At 41.0% G+C, this 16,997-nt stretch overlaps 3 protein-coding genes across 3 annotated transcripts; 1 reads left to right on the top strand and 2 right to left on the bottom strand.

Moving 5' to 3' along the window:
* Positions 1–1,657: 1,657 nt before the first annotated feature.
* LOC115729806 (protein SRC1-like) lies at positions 1,658–2,645 on the bottom strand. The gene is made up of 2 exons (XM_030660440.2): positions 2,007–2,645; positions 1,658–1,747 (listed from the first exon to the last, which is right to left on the bottom strand). The coding sequence occupies exon 1, from the start codon at positions 2,336–2,338 to the stop codon at positions 2,015–2,017; it is 324 nt and encodes a 107-aa protein (XP_030516300.1). The 5' UTR covers positions 2,339–2,645; the 3' UTR covers positions 1,658–1,747; positions 2,007–2,014.
* Positions 2,646–3,186: 541 nt separating this feature from the next.
* On the bottom strand, positions 3,187–10,061 carry LOC115731143 (FH protein interacting protein FIP2). The gene is made up of 11 exons (XM_030661792.2): positions 9,957–10,061; positions 9,304–9,413; positions 8,323–8,457; positions 7,631–7,792; positions 7,451–7,534; positions 7,129–7,175; positions 6,970–7,043; positions 6,057–6,115; positions 4,740–4,799; positions 4,356–4,436; positions 3,187–3,407 (listed from the first exon to the last, which is right to left on the bottom strand). The coding sequence occupies exons 1-11, from the start codon at positions 10,015–10,017 to the stop codon at positions 3,354–3,356; spliced, it is 927 nt and encodes a 308-aa protein (XP_030517652.1). The 5' UTR covers positions 10,018–10,061; the 3' UTR covers positions 3,187–3,353.
* Positions 10,062–10,992: 931 nt separating this feature from the next.
* On the top strand, positions 10,993–15,896 carry LOC115729814. The gene is made up of 10 exons (XM_030660451.2): positions 10,993–11,117; positions 12,106–12,337; positions 12,533–12,637; positions 12,761–12,930; positions 13,452–13,585; positions 13,681–13,858; positions 14,033–14,591; positions 14,791–14,906; positions 14,992–15,235; positions 15,635–15,896. The coding sequence occupies exons 1-10, from the start codon at positions 11,056–11,058 to the stop codon at positions 15,878–15,880; spliced, it is 2,046 nt and encodes a 681-aa protein (XP_030516311.1). The 5' UTR covers positions 10,993–11,055; the 3' UTR covers positions 15,881–15,896.
* The last annotated feature ends 1,101 nt before the right edge of the window (positions 15,897–16,997 follow it).

Genomic DNA, 16,997 nt, shown 5'->3' with positions numbered 1-16,997 from the left:
ATTCCTAATTTGTGGAATAAGGAACCGGACCGATCGGTTCGGTCCGATTCCTGGGTTGGTACAAGAATCGGCCGTATCTCCTCTTCTTTTTCTTCTTATTCCCTGCAAGACTACAAGTGTTATTGCACAGTCTAAACTACCACAAGAATGATGTTAGCTGGACAAGCTTGTGATGAGCTAAACGTGATAATCTCCACGAACAAAGCTATAATGAGCGAGAAGTGTCGAGCCGTGATCGAGGCATGAGCATTGCGTGGGCGAGACCGAGAGAAGTGAGAGTAAAAGGCGTGAGCAACGAGCGTGATGGAGTCTGAGCAAGAAAAGAATAAGAATTAGAGTTTTGAAAATTTGAAATAATAAAAGAAATATTAAAAAAAATCGGTCTAATTCGGGTGGTCCATGTGGATGGATCCACACTCGGAATTGGGCAACAAATCGACATTCACTAGTTCCAAATTATAAGAATCGGGAACCGAACTTGTTCTCAGAGAATCGCTTCGGAATTAGTCGGTTCCCTCTTGTTCTTCCGCTCGCCCCTAGATATTTCTTAGGGTTCATTTGTTTGAAAGAAACTATTTTTGAGAAAAACAATTTCGACTTTTTAATGTTTGGATGATGGAAAATTAATCAAAACTTTCCATTGAGTGAGAACTACAAGCTTAGACCGCGGGGGGGGAGGGAATCTTCCTCTTTTAGCAAGAAGCAACAATTTTCCTAAACTACCAAATAAATGAAAATAAACTATTTTTCATGAAAAATTAAATTCTCTTTTTTACGATGTTTTTACTGAAACAATTGGATAGCGAATTTGTTAAGACACACCCAAACACGAGGTTTTGCCTATGTTATTGTAGCGTTTTAGGTTTCATACCTTGCCGTCGGTTTCATAGCTATTGCCAAAATAATTCCTGTCTCAAATCTTCATGGATGGAAAGTACCTCGTCATGAACCGAATCGAATCATGCCTTTTTTTGGGGTCTCGCACAAACATGGTGGCTGGAAGATTGCTTGTCCGTGGGCTGGTCAAACGGGTAAGTCGGGCCGGGTAAAAAAAGACCCCGACCCATATTGACTTATTTATAAATGGTATAATTTTAGCGACCCGTATACGGCCTGACCCGACCCAAGACAATCCGAGATCAAATTCTTAACAATTTTTCTCTTTAAATTGTTGCTCTGAAGAATGACCAACTCCATGGACCGGTTCGTCGAGTCGATTGGGAAAGCTTGGGTGCTCAAATCTAGTCGTGGTGAGCACCGTCCCAACAGATAAGAACATTGCACGTAAGCAAATGTTGGGTTATCGACATTACATCGAATCACCAAACTTAATCCAATTACTTCCCAACTCTTTTTTATTGAAGTTTCCAATTTATTTTCAAGTGGCCAATTCTTGTTGGAGCAACTTACCTGCGATTTGTTTGGTCATTAAAAAATTGTCAACATTAGCAAAAAATTACCAACGTAAAATCGAACAACATTGTTGTCCGAAAATGGCACATTGGGCACAGCATAGTGAACGGGGCCTGATTTCGATTATTGACAATCCATGGCTGTCATACGAGCACATCTAGATCTATCACAACATAAATTTAGGAACATAAGACTAGAAAGAGGACAATCTTTATGGCTTTCATGTTCTTTTTTTTTTTTTTCCCCTCTCCTTATCTTCACCAGCTCTGGGGCTAACTGAAGGAGACGAGCCCAATAACGTTGTCGTGCTCTTCACCACGACGCTGCTGATCATCTGCAAATCGTCAAATTACAAGATCGATTGAGCCATAACCACTCGGATTACGACTAGTAAATGTAAGTCCATGATTACAATCATTGCATCAAGATAAGAGTGGATGTAACTTGGCGAAAGTATCGTTCATCATAAATGATGCCAACAATGTGACGGGTTTATCATAATCTCATACCCATCGAAAAACCACAAGTAAAAAAGAAAAAATACACTTATTACCACGGTCATACGAGATCACGACTTGCAATGTATACTTTACCTAGTAACTCAGTCACTGTCGCTGCCACTACTGCTGCTGCTATTGTGACCATGCTCGTGCTCATGGCCGTGCTCGTGCCTCTTCTTATCCTTCTTCTTTTTCTTCTCCACCTTGTCCCCGTGATCGCCGCTGTGGATCTTGTCCTTGATCTTCTCCACCGACCCCTCTTTCTTCTTCTCCTCTCCGTGGTGCTCCGGCCTGCGGTCCTGGCCCTCCGGCTTGTGCTCCTTGGGCTTGTGGTGGTCATGGCCATGGCCCTCCGGCTGGTGTTCCTCCTCCTTGTGGCCTCCCATGTGTAGGGCCTCCTCGATCTTGTGAATGATTCCTGCCATTTCCTCTTCCCTTTCGTCGAGTGGGTGTCGTGCAAGTGCTTTGGTTTTTTATGGAATTGAATGTGATGAGGGTCGGAAGCCACGAGTGTCCTCTACTTATAGGCGGATCTGTAAAAGGCTCGATTCAAACCATGCCGTGGCCTCATGGGGAAGCAACGAAGCAGGGAATCTAATGCTGTACCATAAAATAAAATTATCCACCTCTTGATTCTCTCACTTGTATTGCCGACCAGTACTATTCACCTTCTCTCTGGGGAAGCGTCCACCGACCATTGGATTACGTGTATTTCGATTTCCCAAATTCACATAAGTTCTGGCCGGGGGAAACCAAAAAGAAAGACCAAACAAATGATAGCGCATCATCAAGCACTGGTATTGATTCTCATGTGCTCTTCTCTGAAGTCCGAAAGGGAAAAACAAAGGTCGGTGGCGTTTGGCACATGTTTTAACCACAGCTTTTGCTTCGACTTTACATCCACGCCGTTGTTTGGCATTAGAAAAGCCAGTGGAAAATCAAACCGATAAGAGTTTTTAGCCTGTGTTTTGGCTCTCCGACGTGCTTTCAGTTCTCAAAAGGAGCAAATTCCAAGCCCAAAAACTGAAAGCCCCTACTAAAATTGAAGAAATCATGGTCGAAGATAGGCTTCACCATGCCCAAAACGCCGAGAAAGGGTACGTCTTAAAATTGTGGGTCGTTCAGGTATCCAACTTCATGAAGAAAAATTCCTTTTTTAAACCCCACTAAAACTGTATTTAACACGTTCTTAGCGACAAGCCTCAAACACTCACACGATACATATATGCATCTGAAAAGCAGAAGGAAACACCTAAAGGATCAGCTCAACTAAAACGACAATTTAGGCAGCACCATATAAATATCTACATCAGCCAACAACCAGAACATTTTTATTCTCACCAAACATAAGAGTATAAGTCAGTATACAAGAGAACACTCATGTCATTGGCCGAAATAAATAAGAGATCAACCTATACAAGCTTTTCACGATCTTCGTAGTCATCTAAATGCCCCAAGCAAATTAGCACCATCAAGCTTTGCACCTTCCAAATGCTGCAAAGATATAAGACAGGAAGGAGATCAAACGCTAAGCTGGTAAATGTCGAGACAAAAGGAGAACAGACAAAATTGCAAGTGCGTCTCTCACAGAAGGCAAGAAGGCCCAAATAAAGCGGGATTTCTTTTCTAAATTTCCATTTCCTTTTTCTAAGACCCTTTTTCTTTTGTCTTCCTATAAGGAGGAAGCAAAGGGAATGAAGACGAGCAGTAGAATGCATCTTTAGATGCATGCAGGTAACATTTCAAAGCAATGAAAAAAAGAAGGGGAAGCAGGCAATCATCCAAGAGGGCTTTCAACCAAATGAATGCAACAAATCGAGAATCAACAGCGCTGGTGACATGCACAATGGATGAAAGTCTTTTGAAGTGGAAAGATAAGAAAGAAGTTAAGGAAATTTACTCAACTTTTTGTCATCTATGTTATACCTGCTATAGTAGTTCAGGTTTCAAACCTTACACCACTGTCAAGTACCGATATCCAATTAGAACCATGGAGCAATTACTATTGCGCCATCAGTAGTTGCATACCAAGTAGTGATCCAAACAGTAAATGCAGCCAAAGGCACATCCATTCCACCTTTTCGAGATGACAGGGATGGGACTAAAAAGAGTCGTTGACATGAATCCAAGAACTTCACCAAATAATTCTGGCAGTAGTGTATGCCACTCAAATTGCATACAAGCAAATTATCCTTCAGACTACAAATGAGGTGCCCAATGGGAATCTACATTCCAGAGTCCTTAAAGAAGTATTCATATAGCAGGAATGCAATGCACCATACACAATATGCACTTCCCTAAAAAAGACAACAGCAGAGTCACAGAAGATCAGCACACTCCATTCAATTCTTTCTAATGGGTACAACATGAATGAAGGATTTGATGTCAATCTGAGAATCATGAGGAAGGATGACCACATAGTGAAAAACTACTATTACTCACAGTCTCTCGAAGATCTACATGGCGTAGGTATGCTCTTTGCAGGTTTGCACCCCTTAAATTTGAATTGCTTAATTTAGCCCCCTGAAAAACATGAAAGACAAGGACTGAACAAAAGCTCGACAAAGTAAGCCAGAAATATCCTCCAATTGATTTATTTTGTTTGATAAATCGGACAAGGCGCCTTTCATTTTATGAAAGAGCTCGTCCTGTACAATGGAAGCATTATGATACGCCTAAACTCTAAGCAGATCAGATTGTTGAAGATCGAAAGCAATCTTTCATCAGAAACTTCAACACAAATAGAAGTAATCAGGGGGGCTTGTTAAATTGCAAGGTTGTAACCATCACTTGAAGAAATTCAATCACAATGGAAGGAACATTCACCTTTAAGTTGGCACCCTCCAAATTGGCTCCCTCTAAGTTGGCATTGGTTAAGTCAGCAGTCTGAAGGTTTGTTTATAAAGTAAAGCATCAATTCTCTAGGCATGGATTATCGCAATACCACGCATTTAGGCATGGATTAATGGCAATACCATGCATTTAGTAAATATAAATAGTCCTTTATACAACACAACAGTCAGAAAACAGTAAACTGAAGAATCTCAACGTCCTTCTTAAAAAAAAAATGCTATTGATAACAGCACGATAGTTGCATAAGCTTCACATATCACAGCTAAGTTACATCAAGAGACCGTCAACAAAAGTATAACAATTCAGGTGATCTTTGGCTGCGTTTGGTTGGATTTGGAAATGGGCTTTGGGCTTCTAAAGGCCTTTGACAAAGGTAAGGTGTTCTGCAAGAAATTTCAAACGCCTTTGAGCCAAAGCCAACATTTCCAAAGTCCATTAGCCCAATGCGAGTTCTACCCAACTTCGGCTTTGAGCATTTCCGGAATGCTAATGATTTTTTTCCAACTTTGCCCTTACTAAATCTTCAAAATTCCACAAACCCACGCACGACAGCAGCGAGGTCAGATCTGAACGCCCGTGCCAGATCTGGCTTGCTGGCTTCAGGCCATCGGCTGAGCTGTGCTGGTTGCTGAGCTTCAACTTTCTTTTTCTTTTTTTCAAATACAGCTAAAGTCCTTCACAAATTTAGTTTTTTCCAAACAACATTTTGTCAAAGTTGTTTCACATGCACTTTTCAATTACATTTTCCAAACACTATTTGCATTTTGAAGAACTCCTTTAACCTAAAGTCCTTTGCATTTCCACAAAGGTTTTCCCTAAAGGCTCTCCCAAAAGCAGCCAAAGTATCGGTCTTCTTCCCTTTCCCATTGAGATCTGAAGTTTCCCAGATATAACAGTTCATCGCTCATAGTATCAAAATTTCTCGGAAACTTGGCTGACACACCAGTGCAACCTGTACAGTCCTCAGTGATGTCAATTAGACGACGGCAAAGTAACATACAAAACTGACTCGAAATAATAAGTAGGCTCATTGCGAATGATTTGAGGACTTGAAAAGCTGTCGGATAGAGAATCCAGTGATTTCGAGTTAACATGCATGTGACCGACAAAGTGATTTCAATGCCCATAGGCAACAGTGATAGGCAGAAGAAGTGCAAATAGCATATAGGAAGTGATTCCATCAATTCCTGGCAGATACTAGACAAAAGAGAACATAGGTTATAGCATACAATTACAAAGTCCAAAGTACTAAAAGGAGCTGCCCATGCAAGATGTAAGCAGACAACAAACCTGCAAATGTGCAGATCGCAAGTCTGCTCCACAGAAGCTACAACCGACCAGACAAGCATCTGCCAAGAGAATATATATATACACTTTAATCACAATATCAGCACCTGCTACAATTGATTTTAAGTAATTAGAAAGACTACTGCTGCTAAAATAAAGGCAATACTCTTCAGCCTCACTAAATATCAACAGTAATGCGGCTTCATATGCATCAATGGAGTTGAGAACAATAAGAGAACTAGCATCCCTTCATTCAAAATATCACTATCCCCAAAAGATAATCTCATATTCACTATGGCACTTTGATCATAGAGACTCAAATCAGAGTCCATTGACTCCACTTTAACTATAGTAGTTGTGAAAAACTATAACTTAACCCGTGCAAATAAAGTTCGTAAAATAATGTGCTTTCTTTTTGCTGAGAGGTATTAAGAATTGCATAAAGACGCCAACCGAATAAATTGACAGTGCTCAACACTAATAAATGTTCAACTAAGACATCATTTTTTTTTTTCTGTGAAGAAACTGAAGAACAGTTAGAATCAACAACACAGAACTGGCATATAATTAGTTGCATAGGACAGGAGGCTACAGAGAGCTGTATTTAGCCTCATGCGTCTAAAATGCAGAAAGCGTTTCTCATCTATGAGAATCTCAGTCTGATTCATTTGAGACAGAATTTAGATATGTTGGAAATAATAAATCAATGTGGTAAGATACCGAAGATGTAGTGAGAAAAGAATTTACCAGAATATCCACACAAAAGATACCATAACATTTTTAGAGGTATACAATGAAACACACAACTAAGACAAGTAAACACCATGAAATAAGTCGCAAATGACATTTTAATCATTGCAAGATGAACCAAAGTCCAAATATGGCCATGTAGTAAGTGCAATGGAAGGAAATTTGCCTTGTAGATTAGCACTCTGAAGATTTGCACCGGCTAATAAAGCCCCCCGAAGATTGGCTCCAGTAAATTCACATCTTCCCTAGGCAACAACTAAATATCTAAGGAAAAATTAAGATTATAAATAATCCAGAGGTTGGAAAACACCTTTTAGTGTCTTACTCACGCAAGGTAGCATTGTGGAATATGGATCCTTCAGCATCCACATCCTGGATTAAATTCATGGGCAACAAAAGATTATTGTTAAAGAAAAGGAAACCACGCAATTGTCAGATAGAAAGCTTGACATATTTGTATAAGTGATCTAGACGAAATTCAACCTGTAAGAGACATGACATAATGGATTAATTTCCAATGAACTCACCATATTGTTGAATTTGAACATTAAGATGTAAAGTTTGGCAGATGCCATAGCAAAGCATCGAGAGAGAGCCATTCTTAAAGAAGAAATGAATGCTTCGCGTTTATGACGAACTATACCTACCCGGAATTTTGCACATTGCAAATTAGCTCGCGAAAAGAACACATTTTTGAGACATGCATAGCTGAAATCTACAAGTGACAGGTCCTGCATACAGTTAAAGAGTAAATCCTCAAATTAGCTGAACAAATTGACATTCTTGGAAGAAGATTCTCATTGGACACAGAAACATGCAAAAAATACCAGCTTGGAAAGATCAATCCCAGAAAGATTAACCCCCCTAAATCTGACTCTTTCTGATTGTATACACTTGATAATATCAGTTCTTGTCAGTTCTGAGTCCAACTCATCCTTATCCTCTTCCCTCTTCTTACTCACGACGGAATGAATTCCATCTATTAGTCCCTGAAATTGGAAAAACACCAGGATAACGTTATTCATGAGGGTAGCCAATTTGGTTAGCACTAGACATGAAGAATATTAGTGACATAAATGTTTATTACTAATTTATAACGAACATGTATACATACAGTTGTTTACATTACAGTAGAGCATAACATCCAGCCTATTAATGGAACTTCAGCACAAAAAAGAAACAGGACAAGAGGTGAACAAACTATATTTGCAGCTAGAATGGAAGATTCTCAGGCACATCAGGGTGATAGATTGAAAGAAGTAAACTTATGCTCCAAAGTTTATCTTGCACACAATATGAAAATATTTGATGTGCTAAATTTACGGATTGAAAGATGATGACACTACATCAAAGTATTAATCATATGTATTCACTTTCGTTAGAGCCAAATCAGACTAAGCAACCCTTTTCTGCAGATTGACAATAGACCAACTATGAAGTACCATAAACTTGAATAACAAAATCCCAGGAAAACTTAGGTGCACCGATATATGAAAGCGCCTATGTAAGGAATACTAACCAGTAGTTGATAATATTCTGCCTCACGCAGAAGCTCCGAGTAGTCAGAGTCTGATAAAGTGGGAATGACACCATCCCTTAACCAGTTTAGAATATGTCTGAAGTGTTTCCCATCTCGATCAACAAAGACATCTCCCTGGCAAAAGTTTGTCTGCATTAGCCAGTCCCATTCACATACTTGTAGACATCACTAAAAGAGTAACAATCTCAATGCACTCCACTTCCAGCACAAAGAGTGGACGACTGCAGTTTAGTGAGATTGAAAAAGACAAGATTCCAACTTGGACACAGCATTTTCATTCCATCCACAAGCATCCCGTATTTTAATTGAAAGTAGGATCTTTCTCAAGAAAGACATGTTTTGTCGCGGCTGCGCAATTAATAGTGTTCAATTCTGCTGAACAATTTAAGAATTTAAGAATCCAATTGCTGTCGTGCGCAGCTTTGTGTTTCCAATACGCCATGCCACTAGTAAACTTCCAATGCCAGACTAGGAATTACAAGGCCACCCCCGTAAACTTATCCAAAATGAGAACACCAGTCCAGTAGGGAACACAAAAGGCCAAGATATCCAGGTTGATAGCGACAGAACATCGTACGTAAAAACAAACCCATAGTTCTTACGATCAATACTTTGACTGACAACCCCATGCAGGTTCACCATTATGCATGGTATGAGGCTAGAATATGCAATCAAAGTCTTACGTTGGCAAACTTTAATAAGTATATTTGGACAAACCTGTGTGTAATGCACAGGTTCATACACACTCATGCATGCACACAATCAAGCAACTCATCATCAACGTATCATGGACAAGTTCAAGCGTGCATAGGTATCAGATAAAAACTTCCATCATAGCATACAGAGCCAACTGAGCCCATGATTAATTAACTGGTAGACGCGGAGCAAGAGATACCCAGTACACACATCACAATTTGACGGTCCGCGAAGGCAAAACCACAGAAATGGAGATATCGATACCTTGTCAGGATCTTGACACATCACATGGCGCCCACTGAACATAGCTGCTAGCATCGAATCAGGCTCCCGCTGAGTCAGTGTGCCCACAGTTGTGGAGAATTTTTTACCACCTGCGTGACGGTACAAAATTATTTCCAAATTGAAAGCTATCATGCAAGTATTCATCATCCGAAAACGCAACAGCCATGAGATCCGTTAGCTAAAAACAACTAGTAGCAGCAGCGGCAGCAGCAGTCAGAAAACTATCCGCTCGTGACTACCGATCCCCACAGCCACACGAGCTTCAAAGCCCCACCAACAGATCTCAGCCCAACTTTCTTTCAGCAGCTCAAGCCGCTCTTTTCCACACAAACTTAGCCCATAAGCAACTCCAACTACGAGACTCGTCGCCAATCCGATCGCTCCGTGATCCCAGTAAAACAGTCGGAAGGACACGACTCCGTTAGAGCATTCTCTCCACATACATAATCAGAACGCCTAAGATTGCAATCCAAGAACACCCGAAACTTCGTAGCGGATCCCGAGAAGGACGCGGTACTTGACAGAAGCAGAGACGGAAAAAAAAAAAAAAAACCAATCGAGTCCAAAGTGCGTGAAAACATGCGATTATTTATGGCGAGAGAGAGAGAAGAAGAGAAGGCGATGATCCTAACCGATGCTGAGGCGAACAATGGAGGAAGAATCAGCAGGTTGGATGCTCACTGCTCTCAGCATTTTTTTTTTCTTTGCGGAGAAGATGAAAGAGTTGAGGGAAAAGAGAGGTCGAATTACAGGCCCGCGCGTCCACGTATAAATGCATTTCGGATGGGCTTTTCGAGCCCATGTATTTCTGGAGCCCGGGAAGCTCATCATCGTCGGCCCATTACTGCACGTCGCAGTTCATATTTGCTGCTTGAAATCAATTAGACAGATATCAATTAACTAATCGCTTGTTCAAAATATTATTGTAAATTTCCATATCTATTGGAATTTATATTTTCACGGGTAATGACTCCTTAATTTCATCATAAAACATTCGTGATTCTATCTTTACGAATTTGTAAGATTTTCCAATCTCGAGTGACGATAGAGAATAAGTGGGGGAAAAAAAAAAGAGGCAACATTCGCCAATGCCGCACCAGACAAGCTCGACGTTTGATAAAATGTGCGAATAGTGAACTTAGAATAAGAGATCTTGAAGAAGGAATATAAATGGAAACCGACAGTTAAAAGTTACGTAGAATTCGCGAACATCGCAATTAAAAATGATCGATCGTGTCTTAAAGTACGCTTGCTCCGCCGGAAATGATTGATACGAGAAATCATTTGAAGAAATATTCTTAAAATACCATATGAGATTTCCATAAAATATCATTCTTGTAATTTTAAGGCGAAAATGTTATATCCATTCAAATGCACTTATAACTATATTTTGTGCGATTTTTTTTTTAAGGATTTATTTATGTTATTTTTTTGTCGCAGCGAGGATTTATCGTAACACGATCGTAACATGAGATCGAGCCAAAAAGGTGACCCCGAAGCAGCTTCGCCAGCGCGGATCGGGGAGCGCGCGAGAGCCTCCCACCGGGAGGTTGCACCGCGTGGTTGCATTTGCATGGATGTCGCCACGTGGCACGCGGGGGCGGAACGACACGTCGTATTCAATGCGTTGGCTGTTTAAAGCAGAGCGAAAAATCGGAAGCTCTCCCTCCTCACTCCTGCAACTTACCGAGCGGGGAGACGGAGAGAAGAAGAGATCGCGAGCACCGAACGATGGCGACCAAGAGGAAGCATCTGTCCTCCGTTGCGAGCGAAGTAGTCCAAAAATGCGCACTGTAACGTCTCTCGCCGTCTCCTTTTTCTTCGTCTTTAACGAGATCATTGACATTGCCGTTTCGAATGATGGACCGCGATGCGTCCGTGCGGTTTTCCGGGAACGGGGTTATTTGCTTTGATGGCGAGCGCCGGGGGATGCATTGGTGGATTATGTGTTTCATTTTCGAGTTATCCGCTGATGATGATGATGATGTTGTGTCCGTGATTGTTTCTTTGCCCAATCTTGTTCTCTGGCCTACGTTGAGTTCTCTATGCTCGTGGAACTTGTCGAGCTTTTTTCTGAAGTTCAGAGAGCGCGAGTAGCGTTTCTCCTGCTGTATTTTGAATTCTAGTACGTTTTGCCGCGGAATCGGGTCTCAACTCTGAGAGAAGTTTCCGAGTAAGCTCGCTTAAGATTTAAATAGCGCGCCGCCAATTTTCTCCCAAAAAGCTTAGGCTATTGGATCATGGTGGTGTAGATATGTTTTATAGCTTAACTAGCCCGGAATTCGTTTTGATTTTGAAGGTTATGTATGAATATGTATGGAAGATAGCACGCACACTCAATTAGTAATCTGTATTGAAAGTAGATCATGGACGAGCAAATCGGACGCAGATAGCCGATGAAGGGATGAAATTTAATACCTTGCCGGATTTGTTTAGCAGAGAGTTGACGGGGCAGAAGAGTCTCCCCTCTTTGATTCTTGTGGGGCTAGAGATCTTGTGGGGATAGAGATGGGTCGAATCGCGATGAGGAAATTTGGCATGGATTGTTTGAACAAGTCAATTTTACTTGTACCGAACTGGACACATCTTCTGGATGTTGATTTACTCTAATATGATGTAGTCACAAGATGAGTCTTTCCAATACTCCTCTTTCCCAATCACCACACTTTCGATCACGCAATACAGCTTATTTCAGCGACTTTGACTTTTTGGACCTCATAAATTTGCCGTCGTTTGGTGAGTAAGTGTATAATAATATTTCCAATGACAAAACTATGTCAGGCAATTAGGCAGTTCTGTCGATAGATTGGTGGAAGAGTTTGAAGCTGAATGGAAGCCCGATTCAGTCGATTATCCTAGAAAGTTCGTTCAGATTTGTAGCTTGAAGGCTCTTATAAACATGTGTCCAAGCTTAGGTGAGAAGATAAGTGATGGATCTTTCGGCCGGTTGACATTCGACATGATGCTTGCATGGAAAACGCCCAGTTCTGCTGATGAGGAGGAGCCTGTACTGGTAAGTACCATCTTATTCAATTAATTGTAGGTAGAGGTGTCTGGGACTCCGAGAGAACATTTGAATGCTAAGCCTCTATACCCTGATGCTTGACCATCTGGCAATTTAATGATACCACTGCATTCTAAACTTGCAAGCTGCAACTAATTCTTGTGTTGCTCTCTAGGATTATTTTCATGTACATGTGATTTGCAGGAGTCCATGGCGAAAGAGAAAGAAGAGAAGAAAAAACGAGTGGTAACACTGCCCCAAGAACATGACGAGATCCCTCTCTTCTATTCAGACCTCATGCCGCTACTTGTAAGAGATCCCTTACGGACTATTTGGTGTATTGTCGTATGAGATTTCTCCTACTATATTCTTTTGAGAACTTGACAATCAAGATATCAGTTTCCATTTATGGGCATATTTGTGTTTATCTAGGTCGACCATGGGCCTGATGTTGGAGAAGATGCATTTGTGTGGTTGGCATCCTTGTTTCCGCTGGTTGCAGACATGGCCAATGCGAAATTTACCTTTGAAACTCTCACAGCACCTACAGGAAATCATCTCCATTTTCCTGCATACGATAAATATCTGAAAGAGATTGACAAGTAATGCATCCAAGCTTCGCGTGAATTAGCAAAATTATCATGTGTTCATTTCATAACCTGTCTTAGATGATTATAGGACTTAGGAGGGGAAACAACCAAGACAGCAGAATTGGTAAATAGTGATGTAAGACTATGATGCTCAGGCAAAGGCCATGGATATTTCAGGAGTCACGACTTTTTGTTGCTTTGAAATTACCCGAATTAGTCATGGACCTGGTCTTGCAGAAATACTTCATTTCCAATCTTCCGAGGGGACCACCGGAAATCTCAGTTTTTAATTATTTTCAATGCACTGCTCGGAGTGTATCCTAGCTACCATCAGATGCAAGTGCCTGCTACAGCAAAGAGCGTGTTCTTAGTGAATGACTTTCCTGAGAAGAAATCTCCAGCCAAATCAGAATCATTTAGTTCCTTCAGACATACTGGGCCCTCTATGCTGCATGTATATGTTTTATTTAACTGCTTTTCAATTCATCAAGGTTACTTCAATTTTTTTTCTTTGTCTGTGGCATCTTGTGCAGATGCATTAGGTATTTGCAAAAGCAGGAGGTGCCAAAGTGTGTTGACCTAGTGGATGATGAATTAATTTTGCATGTCGAGGGAACTGCAAGCACACAAAGAGTAGTTCGTCATATTGGAGGAAAGAGCTGGCCTGGTTTGTCCTGGATTTATATATTTTTGTTTTTAGCACTTGGGCTGATCTTTAACTTTAGATGTTTTGGTTTCTTGAGATCTTATATGCTTTCCTAGGTAGACTCACCTTGACAAATTATGCTCTCTACTTCGAGGCTTCGGGAGCCGTCATGTATGAAGATGCAATTAAGATTGACCTTTCAAAGGACACTGAACACACTGTGAAACCTGCTGCTACAGGGCCCTTCGGGGCTCCGCTTTTTGACAAGGCTGTGGCGTACGAGTCCCCTGAACTGTAAGCTCAGTTCCAGAAGTATCGACCCTGACATCATTTCTAGATATTGCATTTCTCGCCTAAGAGATGTCCGTTGCTAGCACATAGGGCATCAAGAGTAGAGATTCAGTATTGTAGTAACGACATTCTTGTTAGATCACTGACTAGTCAGCTGCATGACTTTTCTTGTTCTAGATCAGAGGCAATTGTTTTTGAGTTTCCAGAGATAACAAGCTCTACAAGACGTGACCACTGGCTAGCGCTTATAAAGGAGGTAATGTTGATGCACAAGTTTTTGTCCAGACATAAGGTGGAGAGCCCATCGCAAGTGTGGGAACTACATTCGCGGACAATAGTGGGGATTGTGAGGCTCCATGCAGCAAGAGAGATGCTAAGGATATCGCCGCCTCTGCCTCGAAATTTCTTGATTTTTGCTTTGTTTGATGAGTTACCAAAGGGTGACTATGTGCTTGAAGAGCTGGCCGAGAGCCTAAAGAAGGGTGGAAGCAGACAACCATGCAGTGCTAGTTCGATATTGAGAACTCTTAACATGTCAATATGGAGACTCCCAGATACGAAAGTTGAAGAAGCGGGCAAGGAATGTACCGCGGCTAGTGTCCAAGATGACAACTACTTCTCATTGCAGACAGCAATCAACAAGGTTAGACAGGAAGAAAAAGAAATTGAAATTGCAAAGGCCACCACAGAGGGGATGAAAGAGGAAGGGATTGGTGATAGTGCTGCTGTTCTTATGGTTAGTCTGCACGATTCAAATATCTCTGTGCCGTACGGTGAAAGAATCTGCGATGAAAAATGAGGAAATTAACAAATTGCAATTGCATCGGAACACCTAGCAAAGGATGACCACTATGTTCTTTACGTCAGAAGGGGAGAAAACTCTAGTACTCGCATTTGCATTTATGGCAACATGGTTCATTCTGATTTGCTTGCAGGAACTCTTAAAGCAGCTTAAAGACGCCATCCTGCCCAAATTGCAAGAAATTCTAGCATGGCAAAGGCCAAAGACAACCCTCACTGTAATTGCAGCAGCTCTTGTGATAATATATAAGTGAGTTAGTGTATTCCGACACCTTATTATGTGTTGTAACCGACACTCCCAGTAACGTGCTTGGGTAACACCTTTGAGTTTGCAGGGAGTGGATCAGTAAGGCTATAGCAGCTGGCTTGTTTTGGCTTGTATTGAAGATGCTCCATGTGAGGAAAGAGAGGAAAGAATACCGAAGAGAGGAGATTGTAGTGTGCACAGCGTCCGACAAGAGCACGATGGAGAGCATAGTATCAGCTCAGCGTGGGCTACAAACAGTCCATGACATGGTGCAGAAAGTAAACATCGCACTACTAAAACTCTGGTCGATATTTCTTTGGAGGTCTCGAAAGGTACGCTCATTTCTTTTTCTCGTGTGGGAAAACCAGTGCTTGGTGTGTTAATTGTGATGGTGGCAACAAGCGCCGACAGGACCTTTAGTGATGATGTCCTTCACCGGCCCTGGAATTTGGTCGTGTTTCCTTTGTTACATACGGGATCAGAGAATATTCTAGCATGCATATTTTCGTACAAATGATGGTTTTAACTCACAAGCCTGGGCATCAACATTTAATGACTTCGTACACATTACAGAATCTAAGTTCTTCTTTCCTTGCTTTGCTGGGTTAAAAAATCGAACTTGCTTGATGTAAATTCCGACATACGCACCTTTTTGTCCTTTTCAACCGAAATCTGTGTACTCACTCTTCCCGCCGACCTAGCGATGACGATTTCTTCCATTCCGATTGCAGCATGCTGAGATGGTGATAATGGTGTCCTGCGCCGTGGCTATTGTCATAGCAGTGATACCGCCGAAGTACCTCTTTATGGGAGCGACGTTGTATGGTTTCATAGCGACATCAAAATTGGGGAAGCACCTGCAAGACGACCGTCCGAAGAGACGGCTCAAAGAATGGTGGGACTCCATTCCGGCTACACCCGTGCGCATCGTCGACAGAGCTGAGGACTGTCCTACTGACGACGGCAAGCGCTCGTAGTACATAGATAAGCGGTCAAATGTTATTTTTTTTTTTTTACGGGTTGCTATGTGTATTATCTTTTTGGACCTGTTGGTGTTGGATAGGTGCAACCGTGAGCAAATCGTCGTCCTAGCTGCCGGCGATGCTTTTTTCGCGTCCTTTTGGCATCAGCTGTCGCGACTCTGGATCGTGCATAACACGAACAAAGCAACTAGAGTACCGTAAGTAGGAAGTCGTTTCAGAAACAAAAACCAATGTTACCTTGTTATTCCGGGATTCAACAATTTTCATATTTCATAACGAGCTCTCTTTTTTACTTCTATGTTATACTATTGGAGAATAATTGTCGCAAATTTTCACGGACTATAAATTTTATGTGCGGTGCCTCCCTATTTCAAGAAAAGAAAAATGTAGCTTTGGTTTAAAATGTTAATGGGAGGTGAATATACCTTAGTTCTAGAGCTTTCACTCGCTTAGAGTGAAATCTTCAATAAAGCGAGCATTTAATCACCTTGAAATCTTTTCGAAAAAAAAAAAACACCTTAAAATCAAAATAGTTATCAATATCAACAAACGTTACTCTTTAGAAAACAACAAAGCTAACTTAGAAAAAATAAAGTCCATGAACATATCTTATAAGACGCTAAATTGAAAATGAGGGTTTTGAACTTTCATTGTCTTGAAAGAGGTTGAAATAGAAAATTTTCAGCTTGGAGATGAAGAAGGTGGAGTTCACATGGCAAGTGGGAAAGAGAAATGGGATATTTACTTATTGTCTTCCACATTTATTCTATATTGAAGAGCAGCTTAAAGTCACATTCATTAGCTTTGGTTAAAAACATAATCACGTCATTTAACTAGAGATAATAAGTAGTTATGAAGTTACTAGGGTTAAAAAACTATGTCATGCAATATATTATCAAAAGCTAGGTTCAAAGGATTCAATTAAGAGCATGTGCCAAATAATAAAGTGAGAATTGAGACATTTTTCCAAGCTAGAGAGGTGACAAATTACATGATATAGGGTTAAAAGATTGATATATTAGGTTGTTTCGAGTAGACGCTTCATATTGTAGTAAATAAACTAGAAAATCGGTATTGGTTTCAAATGCCGACGAAGTAGAAAATTTAAAAT

Source organism: Rhodamnia argentea, chromosome 10, assembly GCF_020921035.1.
Source record: "Rhodamnia argentea isolate NSW1041297 chromosome 10, ASM2092103v1, whole genome shotgun sequence".
Taxonomy (NCBI): Eukaryota; Viridiplantae; Streptophyta; class Magnoliopsida; order Myrtales; family Myrtaceae; genus Rhodamnia; species Rhodamnia argentea.
This window is presented reverse-complemented; position numbering and strand designations above follow the sequence as displayed.